Source organism: Anomaloglossus baeobatrachus, chromosome 4, assembly GCF_048569485.1.
Source record: "Anomaloglossus baeobatrachus isolate aAnoBae1 chromosome 4, aAnoBae1.hap1, whole genome shotgun sequence".
In the NCBI taxonomy this organism is placed as follows: Eukaryota; Metazoa; Chordata; class Amphibia; order Anura; family Aromobatidae; genus Anomaloglossus; species Anomaloglossus baeobatrachus.
Window position 1 is genome coordinate 78,745,003 of NC_134356.1, and position 20,580 is coordinate 78,765,582.

Sequence of the window (20,580 nt, forward strand, 5' to 3'; positions counted from 1 at the left end):
AACCATTTTCAACTGAATCCATCTAGCATCTTTTTCGTCCATTGAGGCAGCGAAGAAGTACTGCATTTTGTCCGGGTAGTTCCCTGATCTGAACATCATTGAAAATCTGTGGCAAAACTTCAAAAGAGCAGTGCATGCAAGATGACCCTGGAGTCTCACAGAACTGGAAGATTTTTCCAAGGAAGAAGGGATGAGAATCCCACAAACAAGAATTGACACACTATACTGGCTACAAAAAGCATTTCAAGCTGTGATTCTTGCCAAAGGGGGTGCTAAAAAGTACTAACCATGCAGGGTGCCCAAACGTTTCATCGGCCCACTTTCCTTTTTGGTTAATTTAAAAATGTAAACGATGAAAATATATATATTTTTATGCCTAAAATATAAAGGAAATGTGGTGTCATCTGTAACTTTATGCCTTTTAGACATCGTTTCATTTTCAATTTGCTAAATGGTTGATAACAACAGTAATTTTGGCGAGGGGTGCCCAAACCTTTGCATGTAATTGTAGATAAGCACATGGAGCTAGTCACATCCGGAATTTATGGATGTGACTGGCCAAGTTTTAGTACAGGTCGGGTTAATTATCCTTCTCTTTACAATTACAGACACATTTAAATATTCAAACACCGATACACTATATACAGACAGTGGCTGAAATAAATATTGAACACGTCACCAATTTTCTTATTAAATATACTTTTATAAAGGTCTTGTTGACATTAATTTCTCACCAGATATCGGTAACAACCCATCCAATCCACACAGGCAAAGAAATCAAACTATAAATATCCATAAATTGATATGTGTAATAATGGGAAATGACACAGGGAAAAAGTATTGAACACGCCTACTGAAATGTATTTAATATTTCGTACAAAAGCCTTTGTTGGTGATGACTAGTGAAGAATGATCACTACAATGCTCGGTACTAGCTATAAGCAGGTCGGATGCTCAGACAGGCTTGACTTGAGTACCGAGTATAATGGAAGTCAATGGGAAACTCAAGTATTTTTTCTGGAAGATGTTCCCATTGACTTGTATCATACTCGATTCGAGCCCGACTGAGGGTCTGACCTTTTCGGTTTGAGTTCTGAGCACCCAAGCATGGTAATGCTCACATGCATAGCTTTAAGATGTCTCCTGTATAGAGAAACAGTGGTGACTGTGTGTAGACAGAGCAGAGCTGACCGGTGGGTGGCAGCTGTTAGAGGAAATTGCACCCCTCCCCCTGTGATATGAAGGCTGCCCAAGGCAGCTCCCTACCCTGCCTATCCCTTGTCCCAGCCCTGTTGATGACAACCCATTCTTGTCTAATGAATGCTTGACGTTTATCACAATTTCTGTGTTTTTATGTATGTTTGAGGATTGACCACAGGTTCTCAATGAGACTAAAATCTAGAGAATTTCCTGACCACGGACCTGAAATTTCAATGTTTTGCTCACCGAGCCACTCAGTTATCACTTTTGCCTTATGACATGGTTTCCGTCATGCTGGAACAGTCATTGTTCGTCATCAAATTGCTCCTGGATTGTTGGAGAAGTTGCTTTTGGGTGATGTTTAGATGCCATTATTTATTCATGGCAGTGTTCTTAGGCAAAATCATAAGTCAACCCACTTCCTTGGATTTATTTTACTCATATAGCACTATAATATTCAGCAGCACTTTACAGACATCATCATCACTGTCCCCACTGGCGCTGACCATCAAAATTCCCTATTAGTTCTGTCTTTGGAGTGTGGGAGGAAACTGTGTACCTAGAGGACACCCGTGCAAAAAAAACGAGAACTTCTTGCAGATTTTGTCCTTGATGGGATTTTGAACCCTTGGATAGAAAGCAACCCCCTACATAAATGGCCTCAGGACACTTTACTGAGTGGCTCTCAGCTTTTTATCTCCGCGCAGTCATCCACCAGATGTCCCAAACAGTCTGAAGGGGGCTTCAATAACTTGCAGAATGTACAGAGATCGTATAAGCTGAGGACTATGTTAAAGTTATTTTCTGATGAAGCCCCCTTAAGCCTGTTTGATACATCTGGAAGAATAGGTGAAAGCTGCCATAAGTCCTGGTTCATGAAAACAGTAAAGCATACCAAGTCCGTTCATGTGCGAGGGGCTTTTGTCCAAGGGAATGGGATAAATGTTGTGCTAGACTGAGACTGATATCCTGCGCCCTTCAAGCAGATCACTAGTCACGCGCCAACATGGGATAGCTTTCTTTCTATGCTGAAACCAATGCTGAAGTGCCATAGGACTGGCAACAGGTAAAAATCATAAGGCTACATGCGCACGCTGCTTTTTTTCCTGCTTTTTTGCTGCTTTTTTGGCTGCAGTTTTGTTGTCAGAACTTTCTGACATTTGACTTCCCAGCAAAGTCTATGAGAAGTCAGATTTGTCATGCGCACGTTGCAGTTTATTTGTCAGCGTTTTATTTGTCAAAGGTTTGTGACAAATAAAATGCAGCATGTTCATTCTTCCTGCGTTTTTGTCAACATTTGTCACAAAAACGCAGGAAAAACACAGGGTGTGAAAAACGCACCGAAAACGCACCAACAACGCACCTAAAATTACATGCGTTTTTTGTGACATTTCCAGGCTCTCTCTGACAAGGTGCAGTTTTGGCTGCATTTTGGCTGCAGTTTTGGCTGCAGTTTGTGAACACAAAAAGATGCAGCGTGCGCATGTAGCCTAACAAGCAAATTTTAGAGAAAAATCCCCACTGATCTTTGTTTACAGCGCTGCAGAGAAGACGCCTCGTCTCCCCATGTTACTGCTGCTCTGGCCTCAGTGGTGTTGGACACAGGACCACAGTCCTGGCTGCAGCAATCACGTGGGTAGACGGGCACGTTATTGCTGCGGCATGAAAAACACGGGAGGAGCACTGGATTGCCTTCATCAGATGAGTAAGGGTTCTTCCTTTATGATATTTCTCTGTAGGCATCTCTATTACGTAGAGTTGTCACTCAGGATTTCTTCACATCATTTCTTTTTAGCTCTGTTAAGCCTGAAATAGGACATTAAAGAAACAATTAAATATAATAATCAGACCTTTCTGAAATACTAATAGAGTATCCCATCATAAATATAGTACAACTTGCTGGATGCTCTTAAGGCCGCTTTACACGCGATCTCGCTAGTGAGCGTACCCGCCTCCGTCGGTTGTGCGTCATGGGCACATCGCTGCCCATGGCGCACAACATCATTAGGAACAGTCTCATGTACTTACCTGCCTAGCGACGTCGCTGCGACCGGTGCCGCCTCTTTTCTAAGGGGGCGGTTCGTGCGGTGTCACAGCGACGTCACTAAGCGGCCGCCCAATAGAAGCGGAGGGGCGGAGATGAGCGAGCAGGACGAACATCCCGCCCACCTTCTTCCTTCCGCATTGGCGGCGGCCGCAGGTACAGTGATGTTCCTCGTTCCTGCGGTGTCACACATAGCGATGTGTGCTGCCACGAGAACGACGAACAACCTGCGTCCTGCATCAGCAACGATATTCGTGAATAGAGCACCGTGTCAACGATCAACGATAAGGTGAGTATTTTTGCTCGTTAGCGGTCCCTCGTAAGTTTCACATGCAACGACGTCGCTAACGAGGCCGGATGTGCATCACGAATTCCGTGACCCCAACTGCGTATAAAGCGGCCTTTAGTCATTATTTTAACCACCAAGGTCCTGGATTGTCAGACATTCTGATCTTTTAGAAGTACTGGATACTGCAGGCACATGAAGGGTGTGTGGATATGAATACATATTTTTTTCTTACATTATATACACATTTCCAAAATGGACTCGGATCACAATGTTAAGGTTTAAATGGTTTGTCCACTGCTGGAGAACCTCTGCTTAATCAATTCAGGTCCCCATTGAATATAAAAACAATGGATACTCACCTCCCGCAGCAGCCACATTCCAGCAATGTCAGCACTGCTATTCCCATTGGGCTAAGTGACATTATTGTGTCATGTGACCCGTACACCAAATCAGGCACTACTGACTGGCGACACTGGTCACATGACACAACAATAGCAGCGCTAACAACACTGGAACAAAACTGCTGAGGGAGGCGAGTGTACATGCTTTATATTTTCTTTGTGGCCCTGAAAATTGATTAAACAGGTATTCTCTAATAGTGGAAAACCCCTTGAATATGGAATAGGGTCAACTCTATGTATTCATACAGATTGTAGAGCAGTCAGTGGGAGCTGTATAGGTATGTGCTGTGTACATCAGCTTCTACTAGCCGCAGCTCTTATGACAGAACCTTGGCATGAAGAGAAAGCATGTTACTGCCACCGCTGGACACCCTGGCATTGTGGTTCCTATACGGATGATATCCTTTCACTTTCAATGTTCACATGTTAAAGGGGTTGTCTAAAACTCCTAAAAGGGAATATATCACCAGGCTTTTGCCACATAATCTGAGAGCAGCATAACGTAGGGATCCTGATTCCAGCAATGTGTCACTTACTAGGCTGCTTAGTGTAGTTTTGATAAAATTAGAGTTTAATCAGCAGTAGATTATCATTACAGGACTACTTAGTGTGCTGCAGGTAGTCCAGCAAATTCATGAGCTCTGTATAACTGCTAGATCTGCAGCAGAGAAAACAGTAATTTTATTAAAATGACAGCAAACAGCCCAGTAAGCGATTTCTGGAATCAGGGTCTCTGTCTCTATATTATGCTGCTCTCAGATGGGGTGATGTGGCCGCTGATTGGCTGCAGGAATCGCAGGGTAAGTATAAGTTTTAACCTAACCCTTTCAGGAATGGGCAATTTTCCGTTTTTGCGCTCATGTTTTTTCCTCCTCCAAAGGCTATATAGTTATAACTTTTTATCCCACTGGCATAGCAATATGAAGGCCTTTTTTTTGTGGGGCAGATTATATTTTTGAATAACACCATTCATTTTACTGTATCATGTACTGAAGAAAAAAAAACAAGGGCCGGCACATCTGCTACTATATAAGTCATATATGCAGGTTCCAATGTACACTATGGCCATTAACAAAAAAACCTAGAATACAAACATATGCACAAGCACTCTGCAGCAAGGGAACAAAGAGCAGCACATGTGTAAAACTCAGGGTACTTGGTTAACATTTTTGTGATCAAAAAAGCATAAGGCTATATGCTACCCAGGACAACGTACCCGCGGACTTTGCCGCAGTTTTATCCACAGGTTTCATGCAGCTGCTGGCCGGAATCCGCAGCTATCCATTTTGTTGCGTTAAACCTGCGGGACAAGTTCCCAAAATATCTGCGGACGTCCCGCTCTCTATCTCCATAGTAGGAAGGCGGGACATCAGCAGATATTTCCGCATGAATAATTGACATGCAGTTATGTGCGGCTGTGGGATATACGCAGCATTTTCCGCAGCTGCACGTACCGCAGCATTGATACAGCATTCCCCAAATCCCATAGGATAACAAGGGGAGTGTCTGTACTTGCGTTAACCTGCAGATTTATCTGGAAAATCTGCAGCAAAGTCCGCGGGTATATTGTCCCGTGGGCACATAGCCTAAAAGCGATTGCATTGTGACAAGGTGTACCAAATCAGGATTGTCTCAGACTCCAATGACTTACCTCGCTATGTGCCAACCAGGCCTCAAGATAGAGGCAGGCATAAGAGTACCAGTGCCTGAGTGTATTGGGACCTGCCTGTGGAAAGCTAAATAGATAAGGTGCACAGTCCAGGGAGGAGGTACGGGCACGACCTGAGTACAAAAAAATAAAAACAAAACAAGGGGCAGCACACCTGTCACTATAAGTGTAATGTGCAGGTGTACATGGGCTGGGAATCATATATTCAGCTTTCAGAACCCAGTACAGTCAGGCCCAGGTCCTATTCTGCCCCGCCTATCTTGAGGCCTGCTAGCACATAGGAAGGTAAGTCACTAGAGTCAGGGAACATCCAGACAGGCGTTTTTATTGATACCATTTTGGGGACTATACACTTATATGCATATATCTTTTGATTACTTTTTATTGTAGTATATTTTTTTAGGGAGGTGTGGCGATCGAAAAAAAAAATTGCAATTGTGGCATTATTCTTCTTTTATCATTACAGTGTGTACCAATCAGGTAATTGCTTTTATTTTGGACACTTACGAATATGGAAATACCCGATATGTAATTTTTGTACACTTCCGAATATGTCAATACCGGTTATTTCTTTATTTTTCATAGGAGAAAAGGGGAGTTCATTTTTTTTAATAGTTTGTCATAATGTAACATGGCTTCATCATAATTTGGACATGAACCAAGAGTTTGCAATCTAACACTACATCTTACCCCTGTCCAGCGTTCATTGAAATAGAACCCCATGGTGTGGACAGGTAATTGAACTGGTATATCTGCTATAAAGCAGACAAAAAAGCCTGTGCTTTGTATATACAGAGATTGAGAAGCGATCCTTCTGTCACCTCTGGAGTTGGCTGAATTTCAAAAGACTTAAGACCCTGTCACACACAGAGATAAATAAATCTGTGGCAGATCTGTGGTTGCAGTGAAATTGTGGACAATCAGGTTTGTGGCTGTGTACAAATGGAACAATATGTCCATGATTTCACTGCAACCACAGATCTGCCAAAGATTTATCTCTGTGTATGACGGGGCCTTAACAGTAGCCGGATTGCAGCCAGGGCCAAATTGTGAATATTTAGGGTTTTGTGGTAAGCGTAGATCCTACAGTTATGGGAGACACATTTTCTGCATCGTGAGTCCAAGGAGAATAACTTGCATGTTATTACTTAACTATGCCGCCTGTGCATCAGGCCCAAATTCATATTGATCAAATGGATTATACTATCCATGCCAAGTTTCATCTCTATAGAAAGGTAAAATCGTGATAGGAACCATCACCATGATATCTTTTGTCTGAGACCTCCAGGGGCAAAGCTATACTGAAAGCTGGGTATCTCATAATTTTCTACAGACAGGAGCCACATCCCATGGACAGCCCCGGTCATTAAGGGGAGGCATGTGAGCATAAGCTTGATCTAATAAAAATCAGATTTTAGTTTTCTGTCAGTTTTACTATGCTGTTGTTCCATATTTTTTTAGTAGGAGAGCTTCCCTTCAAAAAAGAGAATTGTGTCACCCCTGCAAACACAGGTCAAGTACTTTTCTTTTGTTAATACCTTTTATTTTATGTAACTGTATACACTGTATTGTTTTGTCCCCTTTGTAACATTTTTGTGTATTTTTTATAAAGACTGCCTACTTTTCAGATTAAGAAAAGGAGAAATTCCAGCAACTCCAGGAGAAAGTAGAATTTTCTTTAAAAACAGATTCTTTATTGATAATAAAAATATTCCATCTAAGCAAGACAAAAATAGAGAGGCAAGACAGAGGAGCTGTTTCCTACGCGTTTCAACCTGAATAGGTCTTAATCATGGAATGCGCAGAGAAAATCTCTAAGACAGTATTTAAAGTCTGTGCACAACAAGAACAGGTTGAATTGATTGGATGTGTTACCACCCAGCTCATTTAATGCTGAGAGCACAGAGAGAAAAACAAAGGGAAGAATAGAAACTGAGACACTGCACCGAAATTTCAGCACAACAAATAATAAATAAAAAGAAAAAACACCAATATATATACATAAACTGATTAAAAATAGAAATAACCAGAGAGATCAAATGATAAGAAATATATATATGCCCGGTATAATTTATAGAGAAGGGGGCTCTTTTAAAGACAAGAAAGATTTTTTCTGACAGGGACAAAAAAAGGGAAAAAAGGAAAAAAATCGTTACTGCCCATATTGCTATATAGTGAAAATTTAAATTCAAATGTTAAAGGAATAACCTTGAACCATCAAATATTTGATAATCACTAGAGTATGATATAATATAATTATTAGTACTGAGAAAGGTATGTCCTATAAAGAACAAATAATATAGGGATTTCAAGTATACTGCATAACAAGATCTCTCCTCATATTCAGACCATGCGGCATTCTCGTGCCCAATTTAAAAATCCAGAAAGATTCTCTGTTGAGAATCTTTCTTTTAAGATCCCCCCCTCTCTTAGGTCTGGAAACTTTTTCAATGCCTGTGAAAACAAGATTATCAAGACATCTGTTGTGAACAGAGGCAAAGTGTCTAGAAACAGCAGACACATTTACCGCAGATGTATTTAATGTGTCTACGTATTCTTTGTTTAAGGGGACAACTGGTGCAGCCAACATATTGAACGTGGCAGGAAATACACTCAATCAAATAAACCACATTTGGGGTATTGCAGTTTATAAAGCGGTTAATGTTATAGGAAAGTCCTGTATAATTAGATGTAAATGATTTGCATTTTTTTGCATGTTTGCACGAGATGCAAAAGTTGTGCCCACAGCCAAAAAAACCTGTGCAGGATAACCAATTCTTAGAGATGGCATTGTCCTTTTTACTTACAACCAAACTAGGGGATAAAATATTGGCAAGATTAGGGGCTCTTCTGGCCACAAAATTGATTTTATTTTTAGTGAAAATCCGATTTAATAAATCATCGCTAAGTAAAATAGGCAGATGTTTTTGTACTATTTTAACTATATCATGGAATTGAGGAGAAAAATTCGTTATAAACGTCACACCATTATTCCTACTATACTTGTTCTTATTTTTATTATTATCTCTAAATAAATCCGATCTATCTATTTCATTAACTATAATTTTTGCCCGATCTAGACACCATTTCGGGTAGCCCCTGTGTTTTAGCTTGGTAAGAGCACAGTCCATTTTCACTTGTAGAACCTCTGGACAAGAACAATTGCGCTTTAACCTGATAAGTTCACCAAGCGGAATATTTTTGATGACATGCGGAGAATGACATGAACTAGCCATTAGAATGGAGTTGGAGTCCGTGTCCTTATGGTAAGGAAGGATCTCCACTACACTACCCTTCCCCATCAAAGTGACATCTAGATAATTAATGCTAGTGGAATTTGTTTGAAATGTGAATTTGAGATTAAAAGAATTTTGGTTGAGATGGTTAATGAAAGAATGTGCAGTGACCACATCCCCCTTCCATATAATTAATACATCGTCTATGTAACGTGTGTAAAAAATTATATGATCTGAAAATTCATTATCATCATTGAATATGTAAAATTCCTCAAAAATGGCTACAACAATATTAGCAAGGGAGGGAGAGAATTTCCCTCCCATGCTAACGCCACATTTCTGCAGAAAAAACTTTTCATCAAAGGAAAAATAATTGTGCGTTAATAAAAAGTTAATTGCAGTGATGATAAAATTTTGTTTGTGAATGGGATATGAACTGTGTTTTCTAAGAAACAACAGCAAACAATCAATAGCTACATGATGTGGAATAGAAGGATAAAGGCTGACAATATCACACGTCAGCCACATGTAGTTGCCCTGCCAGGATATAAAGTTCAAATTATTGATAAGGGATTTAGTGTCTCTGAGAAAACCTGGCAATTCTCTAACTAAAGGCTGCAAAAAATGATCCAACCAAGCACCAAGTTTTTCACCAAGGGAACCAATGCCGGATATAATGGGCCTAAATGGAGGGGGAAAAACACCTTTATGTAGTTTGGGGAGGGCATGGTACACAGGAATCACAGGATGATCCACTTTAAGATAGTCATACATTTTTTGTGTAAAAATGCCCCCCTCCAAACCAGCCTGAAGCATTTTATCCATCTTTACCTTAAAGAAATTGGTTGGGTCCCCTTGTAAATGTAAATAGAATGATCATCAGACAAAATGGCATGGTTCATTTTAAAATACAAAAGTGCATCCAAAACAACAACCCCACCCCCCTTGTCGGCTTCCCTGATAATTAAACCGGTGTTAGATTGTAAATCTTGTAAAGCCAAAACCTCTTGGGGGTTGAGATTGTTGTTTCTGACACCTGTGATCCTATCAAGAGCAACCAAATCCTCCTCAATGTGTTCTTGAAAAATATCTAATACAGATGGTCTGGACTGAACAGGATAAAAAGAAGAATTACTTGTGATAAACCTGTCAGGAAGAAAATCATAATTTCTGGATTCTGATTCAAGTTGCCTCAAATCAGAAAGTTTTTTCAACTCACAAAACCTAGGAATCACATTAGAATCAGACATATCAGAACCCAGAGTAAGACTGGAATCATCCTGTGAATCTTCATTATCGGTGAAGTGGCACTTCAAAGTCAGATTTCTGGCCAATTTGTTAATGTCCAGCAGCGTATTGAAGAGATTGAATTTATTCGTGGGACAAAAACTAAGTCCTTTAGATAATACTGATAAGTGGGGCTGTGAAAGAATCTGGGCTGAGAGGTTCCAAACTGGACAGGTTAATATCTCCGTTTCCTGCGGTCCGGATATCTGGTATTTCCGATGTTTGCGACCTCCTCTCCTGATGCGTTTTTTGAAGTATGGTTTTTCTTGTTTTTAAACCTTTTATCAAGTGGAGCGGGTGTCATAACTCCCTCCGAAGAAGAATCAGAAGAAATATCCACTGAATAATTCGTAGTAGCTGAGGAAATACTGGTATCGCCGAAACTGACTTTCCTGTTGTAGTTTTTTTGAAAAAACCTCTTATTTTTATATTGCGATCTTAAAATGGAACTTTGGTGCTGTTGATTCCTCCAAGTATAAATCTTGTCAGTCTGGTAGTCCATGGTGTCTCTGTCAAATTTACGTTTTTTCCTTTCTGCGATTTTATCATCCAAAATATTCAGATGTTTGTCCAAGTTGTCATTAAGTGTGGTAAAATCAGAAATGTCCTTAAATTTGTCCAACAAAGTCTCTGTTTCCAAAATAGATTTTTTAACCGCTTCTAATTCCTGTTCCTCATGCTTAATAATAAGCTCCATTAACTGGATGGAACATTTAGAAAGAATAGTATTCCAATCTGATAGGAAATTTTCAGAGAATGTAGCAAACGTCGGAGACTTAATAATCCTCAGACCACGAGGTATCATATTCTTGTCTACATATGAGCGTAATGATGTGGAATCCCACCATAACCTGGCTTCTCTGGATTTGTGTTTTTCCAACAATCTGTGTAGCTGAAGTAGCTCCTCATTATCTTTAACAGTAGCCTCTATAGAAGTAGTGCCATTGCGAGGGTTAAAAATGGAATTAAATTTAGTTCTCCTGTGCAGAGGTAGATCCATAAGGAGTGGAAAATAAGCAGGTTAAATAATCTTAAAAGAAAGATTCTCAACAGAGAATCTTTCTGGATTTTTAAATTGGGCACGAGAATGCCGCATGGTCTGAATATGAGGAGAGATCTTGTTATGCAGTATACTTGAAATCCCTATATTATTTGTTCTTTATAGGACATACCTTTCTCAGTACTAATAATTATATTATATCATACTCTAGTGATTATCAAATATTTGATGGTTCAAGGTTATTCCTTTAACATTTGAATTTAAATTTTCACTATATAGCAATATGGGCAGTAACGATTTTTTTCCTTTTTTCCCTTTTTTTGTCCCTGTCAGAAAAAATCTTTCTTGTCTTTAAAAGAGCCCCTTCTCTATAAATTATACCGGGCATATATATATTTCTTATCATGTGATCTCTCTGGTTATTTCTATTTTTAATCAGTTTATGTATATATATTGGTGTTTTTTCTTTTTATTTATTATTTGTTGTGCTGAAATTTCGGTGCAGTGTCTCAGTTTCTATTCTTCCCTTTTTTTTCTCTCTGTGCTCTCCGCATTAAATGAGCTAGGTGGTAACACATCCAATCAATTCAACCTGTTCTTGTTGTGCACAGACTTTAAATACTGTCTTAGAGATTTTCTCTGCACATTCCATGATTAAGACCTATTCAGGTTGAAACGCGTAGGAAACAGCTCCTCTGTCTTGCCTCTCTATTTTTGTCTTGCTTGGATGGAATATTTTTATTATCAATAAAGAATCTGTTTTTAAAGCAAATTCTACTTTCTCCTGGAGTTGCTGGAATTTCTCCTTTTCTTCATATGTTCTCACCCAGGTCAGGGTGTTTCCGTGCACCGGAGGTAAGATTTGGGAGTGAAGAGGGGAGAGCTGAAGTTTCTTCGTTTTTGACATTACTTTTCAGATTAGGTATATAAAATTGAATAGCTTTGTTCCTCTTGCTCTAAAATCTGCATCCCTGAACCCATACGTTACCTGTAACTTGTGTCCAATCAACCTGTGCATGAGCATCCCACAATCACATAATGGGAGGCTGATGGATGCTCGCATCGGTTGTAATGTCATTTAAATGCCAGTTGTTAGAGACTGAAAGTCTCGTTTCAATGGTTATTAGCCTTGGCTGTTAGAGACATATGCCAGCTATTTAATATAGCCAGCATCAGCCACTTGTGGAGCGAGCGAAGCTCCCCATGCAATCACCCTGATATGAATGTACAGTTACACACATATACACACAGGGATTTTGAAAACTATGAAACTTAGATTGACTTTCTTACTGTTTTGTAGTTCCTTGTTCTCGATTTCCAGATCTTGGTTTCGAGCAGAAAGTTGAACGGCATCCTGGATAGTTTCTTCTAGAAGTTTTCTGTAGCGATGTTCCTGAGTGTCCATTTGTTCCTCCAGCAACCCCCGATAAGCATGGAATATCTGACCACATCAGAGATAAGGCTATATTAGAAGTGGATATATAGAGAGAATATTTTATGCATCCAAACCTTTGAGCCATAATCTAATATTCTGTAAGTTTCCTTTGAGCTACTTGAGTCATTTATGCTGCAAGTCAACTGAAGGTGTCTGAAGACTTGAGCAGCAGATCCCTCTCGAAGTGGGTCACTTCGTGGGTTGGATGTGTTTCAATGCCTTAATTTTGAGCCTTCAGCTGTTGGTAAGTATAGGTATGTGTGAACGTAGCATCCACATGACCCAATGTATCCCAGGAGAACATTCCCCTGGGCATCACATTGTGTTCTTCCCTTAAAGGGAACTTGTCATCAGTTTTGGGGCCTATAAGCTGCGGCCACCACCAGTGGGCTCTTATAAACAGAATTCTAACATACTGTATATAAGAGCCCAGGCTGCTGTGTAGAACGTAAAAATCACGTTATAATACTTACCTAAACAGTCGCTGCGGTAGAGTTGGGTCATATGGGCGTCTTCGTTCTCCTGTACCGGGGCCTCCTCTTTCGGCCATCTTTGTTGTCCTTCTTCTGAAGCCGGAGTGCAGGACGAGTCCTACGTCATCCACACTCGCCGGCTTTGAGGTCCTGCACAGGCGTACTTTGATCTGCCCTGATTAGCCTACTGATGGTGGCTGCAATTTATAGGCCCCAAAACTGCTGACAGGTTCCCTTTAATGCATTGTGGGGCAAAATCTTTTACACGTCAGCTTTACACATATCAAGCATCCTCATGAGAGAAGTGAAAATATAAAACGTCACCCCTTAACCATTACGGTACTCCACGGTCTAGTTCTGATACTTATCTGCCCATTGTAGTTCGTGGATATTGCGACTTTGACCTGATCTCTAGTTCAGCAGATCTTTTTCTCTGGACTAGTTTTGGATGGCACTGACCACTGGATATTGTGAACCCATCACAAGACCTGGAAATGCTCTGACCCAGTTATTTAATTTTTATAATTTCACCCTGTTCAAAGTTACTCAGTTCCTTAAAGGGAAAATCCAAAATTAGAAAATCATGTTCGCTTTCTTCCAAAAATAGCACCCCTCCTGTCTACAGGTTGCTTGTGGTACTGCAAATCCGTTTAATTAAAGTTAATTGACCTGAATAGGGATGAGCTATATTATACACTATCTGTATGCATGAATGGTACTGTTTTTGAAAGAAAGCAGTAATGTGATTATTATTTTGGATAACCCCTTTAAGCTTGCTCATTTTTCTTGTTTCTTGCATATAAACCACAAGTACCATTGTTCTCTTGCCGCCTATTACATTCCACCCCTTGACAGGTGCCATTGTCACAAGATAATCGATGGTATTTGCTTTATGCATTAGTTGTATTGAAGGGAACCTGACAGCTGATACGTGCTGCCTACGGTTTGGGCATCATTTATCAGCTATCAGGTACCATTTAAAGTATACCTCTGATTATAAAACTACTTTCCATAAATCAGTAGTGCACTTGAAGATAAGAAACTTTATACTGTATTGTGAATTAGAAAATAAAATGTTTCTTTCTTCCCACTTCATGTTACTTTCTTTTCAACCTTCCCAATCTACCTTGCTAAATAATTCATACACCGAACAAAATGGATATGGCTTTTTAGCTTCACTGGTGAATCAGGTCACTTACTGCTACAAAGATTTCTAGGGAGGAGAGTAACTGCTTTGATGTGTCCTAAAGAAGAAAGACAATGCTTCCCATCTCTCACACACATAAGTAGCAGCAGCAGCAGCATGGAGGACATGATACAGCAATACTGAGCAGTGTAGCTGTTAATCCTAGTATATTGCTTTTTATGCCGTTCCCTATGAGATACGTTGAGTATGGCATGTTATCTGTAAAATATGTTAGAAGAGCTTGTACCTGCAAGATATACAGTTTATTGACCTTTCAGATATGTCGATAATGGACTAAAGGCCACTTTACATGCTACGATATCGCAAGCGAGCGTACCTGCCCCTTCGTTTGTGCGTCACGGGCAAATTGCTACCTGTGGCGCACAATATCGCTAACATCTGTCTCACACACACCTTTCTAGCGACGTTGCTGTGGGCAGCGAACAACGTCTTTGTTAAGGGGGAGGTTCATGCGCCATCACAGTGACGTCACACAGGGACCGACCAATAGAAGCGGAGGGTCGGAGAGCAGCTGCATTAACGACACGCCCACCTCGTTGCCGGAGGACGCAGGTAAGCTGCTGTTCGTCGTTCCCGGGGTGTCACACGTAGCGATGTGTGCTGCCTCAGGAATGACAAACAACCTACGTCGACAACGACCAACGAGATTTTGAAAATGAACGATGTGTCAACAATCAACGATTAGGTGAGTATTTTTGATCGTTAACACTCGCTCGGAGCTGTTACACGCAACGACGTCCCTAACGACGCTGGATGTGCGTCATGAATTCCGTGAGCCCGACGACATATCGTTAGCCCCCTTAACTTGTATCTACAGTTGAAACCAGAAGTTTACATACACTCTCTAAAAAGGCACATATATACATATTTTTCTGACTATCTGACATGAAATCATAATAAACCTTTCCCATTTTAGGTCAATTAGGAACTAAAATTATTTATATTTGCCAAATGCCAGAATTCTGAGAGAGAGAGAATTTTTAAGGCCTTTTATTACTTTCTGCAAAGTCAAAAGTTTACATGCATTTCATTAGTATTTGATACCATTGTCCTTAAACTTTATGACTTGGGTCAAATGTTTTGGATCTCCTTCCTCAAACGTCTCACAATAGTTGGTAGGAATTCGGTCCCATTGCTCCTGACAGACCTGGTGTAACTGAGCCATATTTGTAGGTTGCCTTGCTCGCACCGGCCTTTTTAGATTTGCCCATAAATTTTCAATAAGATTGAGATCAGGGTTTTGTGATGGCCACTCCAAAACATTGACTTTGTTATCCTTAAGCCACATTGTAACCAGTTTGGCAGTATGCTTCGGGTCATTGTCCATTTAGAAGACCAATTTCCACCCAAGCTTTAACTTCCTGGTTGATATTTAGAGATGTTGCTTCAGTGCTTCAGCACATAATCTTCTTTCCTCATGATGACATCTATTTTGGGAAGTGCATCAGTCCCTCCTGCAGCAAAACAACCCCACAACATCATGCTGCCACCCACATGTTTCACAGTTGGGATGGTGTTATTAAGCTTCAAAGCTTCTCCCTTTTTCCTCCAAACGTAACAATGGTCATTATGGCCAAATAGTCCAATTTTAGTTTCATCAGACCACGGGACATATCTCCAAAAATTTACCCCCTTCAGCCTGGGGTGATTTTCTGGTTCTCGTTTTTCTTTTTTGCTCCCCTTCTTCCGAGAGCCGTGACTTTTTTATTTTTCAGTCAGTCTTGCCATATGAGGGCTTGTTTTTTGTGGGACGAGTTGCACTTCTAAATTAAAGCATGAGTTTTACTATATAGTGGACTGGAAAACAGCAAAAAAAAATCCGAGTGGGGAAAAATTGCAAAAACAATTGCAATTGCATGATAGTTTTTGGGATATTTTATTCACCGTGTTCACTACATGATAAAACTGATGTGTCGGTGTGAGGCCTTAAGTTGATACGAGTTCGTAGATACCAAACATGTATAAGTTTACTTTTATCTAAGGGGTTAAAAACAAAAATCAGAATTTTTTCCCAAAAAAGTGGCACACTTTTTGTGTCATTTTCCGCGACCCGTAGCGTTCTCATTTTTTGGGAAATCAGGCTCCTTGATTGCTTAGGTTTTGCATTGTGAGCTGACATTTTTAATGATACCTTTTTTTTAGCAGGTGCAATGATTTTTGATCGCCTGTTATTGCATTTTGCGCAAAATTTGCAACGACCAAAAAAAATTAATTTTGGCGTTTGGATTTTTTTTTTGCCGCTACGCAGTTTACCGATCAGATTAATTGATTTTATATTTTGATAGATTGGGCATTTCTGAACGCGGCAATTCCAAATAGGTGTGCATTTTTTTAACTGTTTAATTTTCAATGGGGCGAATGTGGGGTGATTTGAACTTTTAGATTTCTTTATTCATGGTGGGTTTAATTCATATCTATTATCTATAAGGATTAATTTACCGTATTTTTCGGACTATAAGACGCACCGGACCATAAGACGCACCCTGGTTTTAGAGGAGGAAAATAGGAAAATAAAATTTTAAGCAAAAAATGTGGTCATGACACACTTATGGGGCGAGGATCTGCTGCTGACACTGTTATGGGGTAATGTCCTGCTCATATACTCCCCAGCCTGCTATATACCCTCATCCTGCTCATATACTCCCCATCCTGCTCATATACTCCCCAGCCTGCTCATATACTCCCCAGCCTGCTCATATACCCTCATCCTGCTCATATACTCCCCATCCTGCTCATATACTCCCCATCCTGCTCATATACTCCCCAGCCTGCTCATATACTCCCCAGCCTGCTCATATACCCTCATCCTGCTCATATACTCCCCATCCTGCTCATATACTCCCCATCCTGCTCATATACTCCCCATCCTGCTCATATACTCCCCAGCCTGCTCATATACTCCCCAGCCTGCTCATATACTCCCCATCCTGCTCATATACTCCCCAGCCTGCTCATATACTCCCCAGCCTGCTATATACCCTCATCCTGCTCATATACTCCCCATCCTGCTCATATACTCCCCAGTCTGCTCATATACTCCCCTGCCTGCTATATACCCTCATCCTGCTCATATACTCCCCATCCTGCTCATATACTCCCCAGCCTGCTCATATACTCCCCAGCCTGCTCATATACCCTCATCCTGCTCATATACTCCCCATCCTGCTCATATACTCCCCATCCTGCTCATATACTCCCCAGCCTGCTCATATACTCCCCAGCCTGCTATATACCCTCATCCTGCTCATATACTCCCCATCCTGCTCATATACTCCCCAGCCTGCTCATATACTCCCCAGCCTGCTCATATACCCTCATCCTGCTCATATACTCCCCATCCTGCTCATATACTCCCCATCCTGCTCATATACTACCAAAGCCTGCTCATATACTCCCCATCCTGCTCATATACTCCCCAGCCTGCTCATATACTTCCCAGCCTGCTATATACCCTCATCCTGCTCATATACTCCCCATCCTGCTCATATACTCCCCAGCCTGCTATTTGCGCTCATCCTGCTCATATACTCTCCATGCTGCTCATATACTCCCCAGCCTGCTATATACCCTCATCCTGCTCGTATACTCCCCATGCTGCTCATATACTCCCCATGTTGCTCATAAACTCCCAATGTTGCTCATAATATACCCCTATCCTGCTATATGCCCTCATCCTGGTGTATGGCCGCATCCTGTGGCACATAAAGAAAATAAATGTTCATACTCACCTTTCCTCACTCCCTGCACTTACCGTCTATGTCAGCGGCAACGCCGCTGAATGCAGCCGTCCCCCTGCAGCATTGCGATGTCCCCCGGTGGTATGTGCCGGCGGCTGCGTGTGGACACGTGCGCACAGCGATGACGTCATCGCTGTGCGCGCCGCTAGTTACGCAAGTCAGCTGACCGGACAGACGGGAGGAGGAGCGATGCTGCAGGGAAACGGTGAGTAATGTGTACTGATTCACTGCCCCCCGCACTGATGATGATGCGCTGGGGGCAGTGAATACAGCCGCACATGATCACTCCAGGCTGCAGTTGCCAGGGGTGATCATGCGGGCCGGCTGTTTATCCCTCGCCCATCCTCCCGCCTACCTGTCAGTGCCGGCTTCACCGCTGAGAGATGGGCGGGAGCATGGGGGTGCATATTAAATGAGCGGGTCCACGTGGTCACGGCAGGCTGCTACAGCCTGCTCGTGCCTCCGATGACCCGCTCCACTGCAGCACCCTCATTCCCCGCAGCCACAGTCAGACCATAAGACGCACCCCCCACTTTCCCCCAACATTTGGGGGAAAAAAAGTGCGTCTTATGGTCCGAAAAATACGGTATTTGCCCTATGCACTTTATATAATCTGACATTTACAGAATTTATTATCTTTTGATAGTGATATATATAAGATTTGTTTATATAACTTACACTGTGTGCAGAATTATTAGGCAAATGGGTATTTTCATCACATGATAATTTTTATACATGTTGTCCTACTGCAAGCTGTATAGGCTTGAGAGCCAACTACCAATTAAGTAAATCAGGTGATGTGCATCTCTGTAATGAGGAGGGGTGTGGTGTAATGAGATCAACACCCTATATAAGGTGTGCTTAATTATTAGGCAACTTCCTTTCCTTTGGCAAAATGGGTCAGAAGAGAGATTTGATGGGCTCTGAAAAGTCCAAAATTGTGAGATGTCTTGCAGAGGGATGCAGCAGTCTTGAAATTGCCAAACTTTTAAAGCGTGATCACCGAACAATCAAGCGCTTCATGGTAAATAGCCAACAGGGTCGCAAGAAGTGTGTTGGGCAAAAAAAGCGCAAAATAACTGCCCATGAATTAAGGAAAATCAAGCGTGAAGCTGCCAAGATGCCATTTTCCACCAGTTTGGCCATATTTCAGAGCTGCAACGTTACTGGAGTATCAAAAAGCACAAGGTGTGCCATACTCAGGTACATGGCCAAGGTAAGGAAGGCTGAGAAACGACCACCTTTGAACAAGAAACATAAGATAAAATGTCAAGACTGGGCCAAGAAATATCTTAAGACTGATTTTTCAAAGATTTTATGGACTGATGAAATGAGAGTGACTCTTGATGGGCCAGATGGATGGGCCAGAGGCTGGATCAGTAAAGGGCATAGAGCTCCACTCCGACTCAGACGGAGGTGGGGTACTAGTATGGGCTGGTATCATCAAAGATGAACTTGTGGGACCTTTTCGGGTTGAGGATGGAGTGAAGCTCAACTCCCAGACCTACTGCCAGTTTCTGGAAGACAACTTCTTCAAGCAGTGGTACAGGAAGAAGTCGGTATCGTTATACATGATTTTCATGCAGGATAATGCTCCATCGCATGCATCCAACTACACCACAGCGTGGCTGGCCAGTAAGGGTCTAAAAGATGAAAAAATAATGACATGGCCCCCTTGTTCACCTGATCTGAACCCCATAGAGAAACTGTGGTCCCTCACAAAATCTAATATTTACAGGGAGGAATAACAGTACACCTCTCGGAACAGTGTCTGGGAGGCTGTGGTGGCTGCTGCACGCAATGTTGATCGTAAACAGGTCAAGAAACTGACAGAATCTATGGATGGTAGGCTGTTGAGTGTCATCATAAAGAAAGGTGGTTATATTGATCACTATTTTTTGGGGGTTTTGTTTTAGCATGTCAGAAATGTTTATTTCTAAATTTTGTGCAGTTATATCGGTTTACCTGGTGAAAATAAACAAGTGAGATGGGAATATATTTGGTTTTTATGAAGTTGCCTAATAATTCTGCACAGTAATAGTTACCTGCACAAATAGATATCCTCCTAAGATAACCAAATCTAAAAAAAAAAACACTCCAACTTCAAAAAATATTAAGCTTTGATATTTAGTCTTTTGGGTTGATTGAGAACATAGTTGATGATCAATAATAAAAAAAATCCTCTAAAATACAATTTGCCTAATAATTCTGCAGACAGTGTATAACATCCACTTAATCCTTATTTTTATACCCTTTGGCACTATTTTTTTTCATGTGTGTTGACGCCCTGTTTTTGTAACCATTTTTGTCACATATTTTAAATTCATAAAGATGTTATATTTATGACTTTTTTGCGGCTTTTTGTCTACTGGTCCTCATTAATTATTCCGTTTGGTCAATTCCAGTCCCAAACTCATGCACTCAGTATATTTTATACTTACCTATTATATACTTTTATTATCATTGTGTGCATGCATGGGTTCTTCTTCTTGATTTAATGGGTTACATTTCTGACTTTGCAGAAAGTAATAAAAATGCCTTAAAACATTTTCTCTCTCATTATTCTGGCATTTGACAAATATAAATAATTTGGGTTCCTAAT

At 41.0% G+C, this 20,580-nt stretch overlaps 1 protein-coding gene across 1 annotated transcript in view; it reads right to left on the reverse strand.

The window, feature by feature from the left end:
- Positions 1 to 723: 723 nt before the first annotated feature.
- Positions 724 to 20,580, reverse strand: part of LOC142301233 (kinesin-like protein KIF27) — a 95,658-nt gene continuing 75,801 nt past the window's right edge. Inside the window, exons 17-18 of the mRNA XM_075342255.1 lie at positions 12,417 to 12,567; positions 724 to 3,006 (exon numbers count right to left, since the gene is read on the reverse strand). Of these exons, the coding sequence (XP_075198370.1) occupies positions 2,966 to 3,006; positions 12,417 to 12,567 (192 nt within the window). The 3' untranslated portion in view covers positions 724 to 2,965. The remainder of the gene's footprint in view (positions 3,007 to 12,416; positions 12,568 to 20,580) is intronic.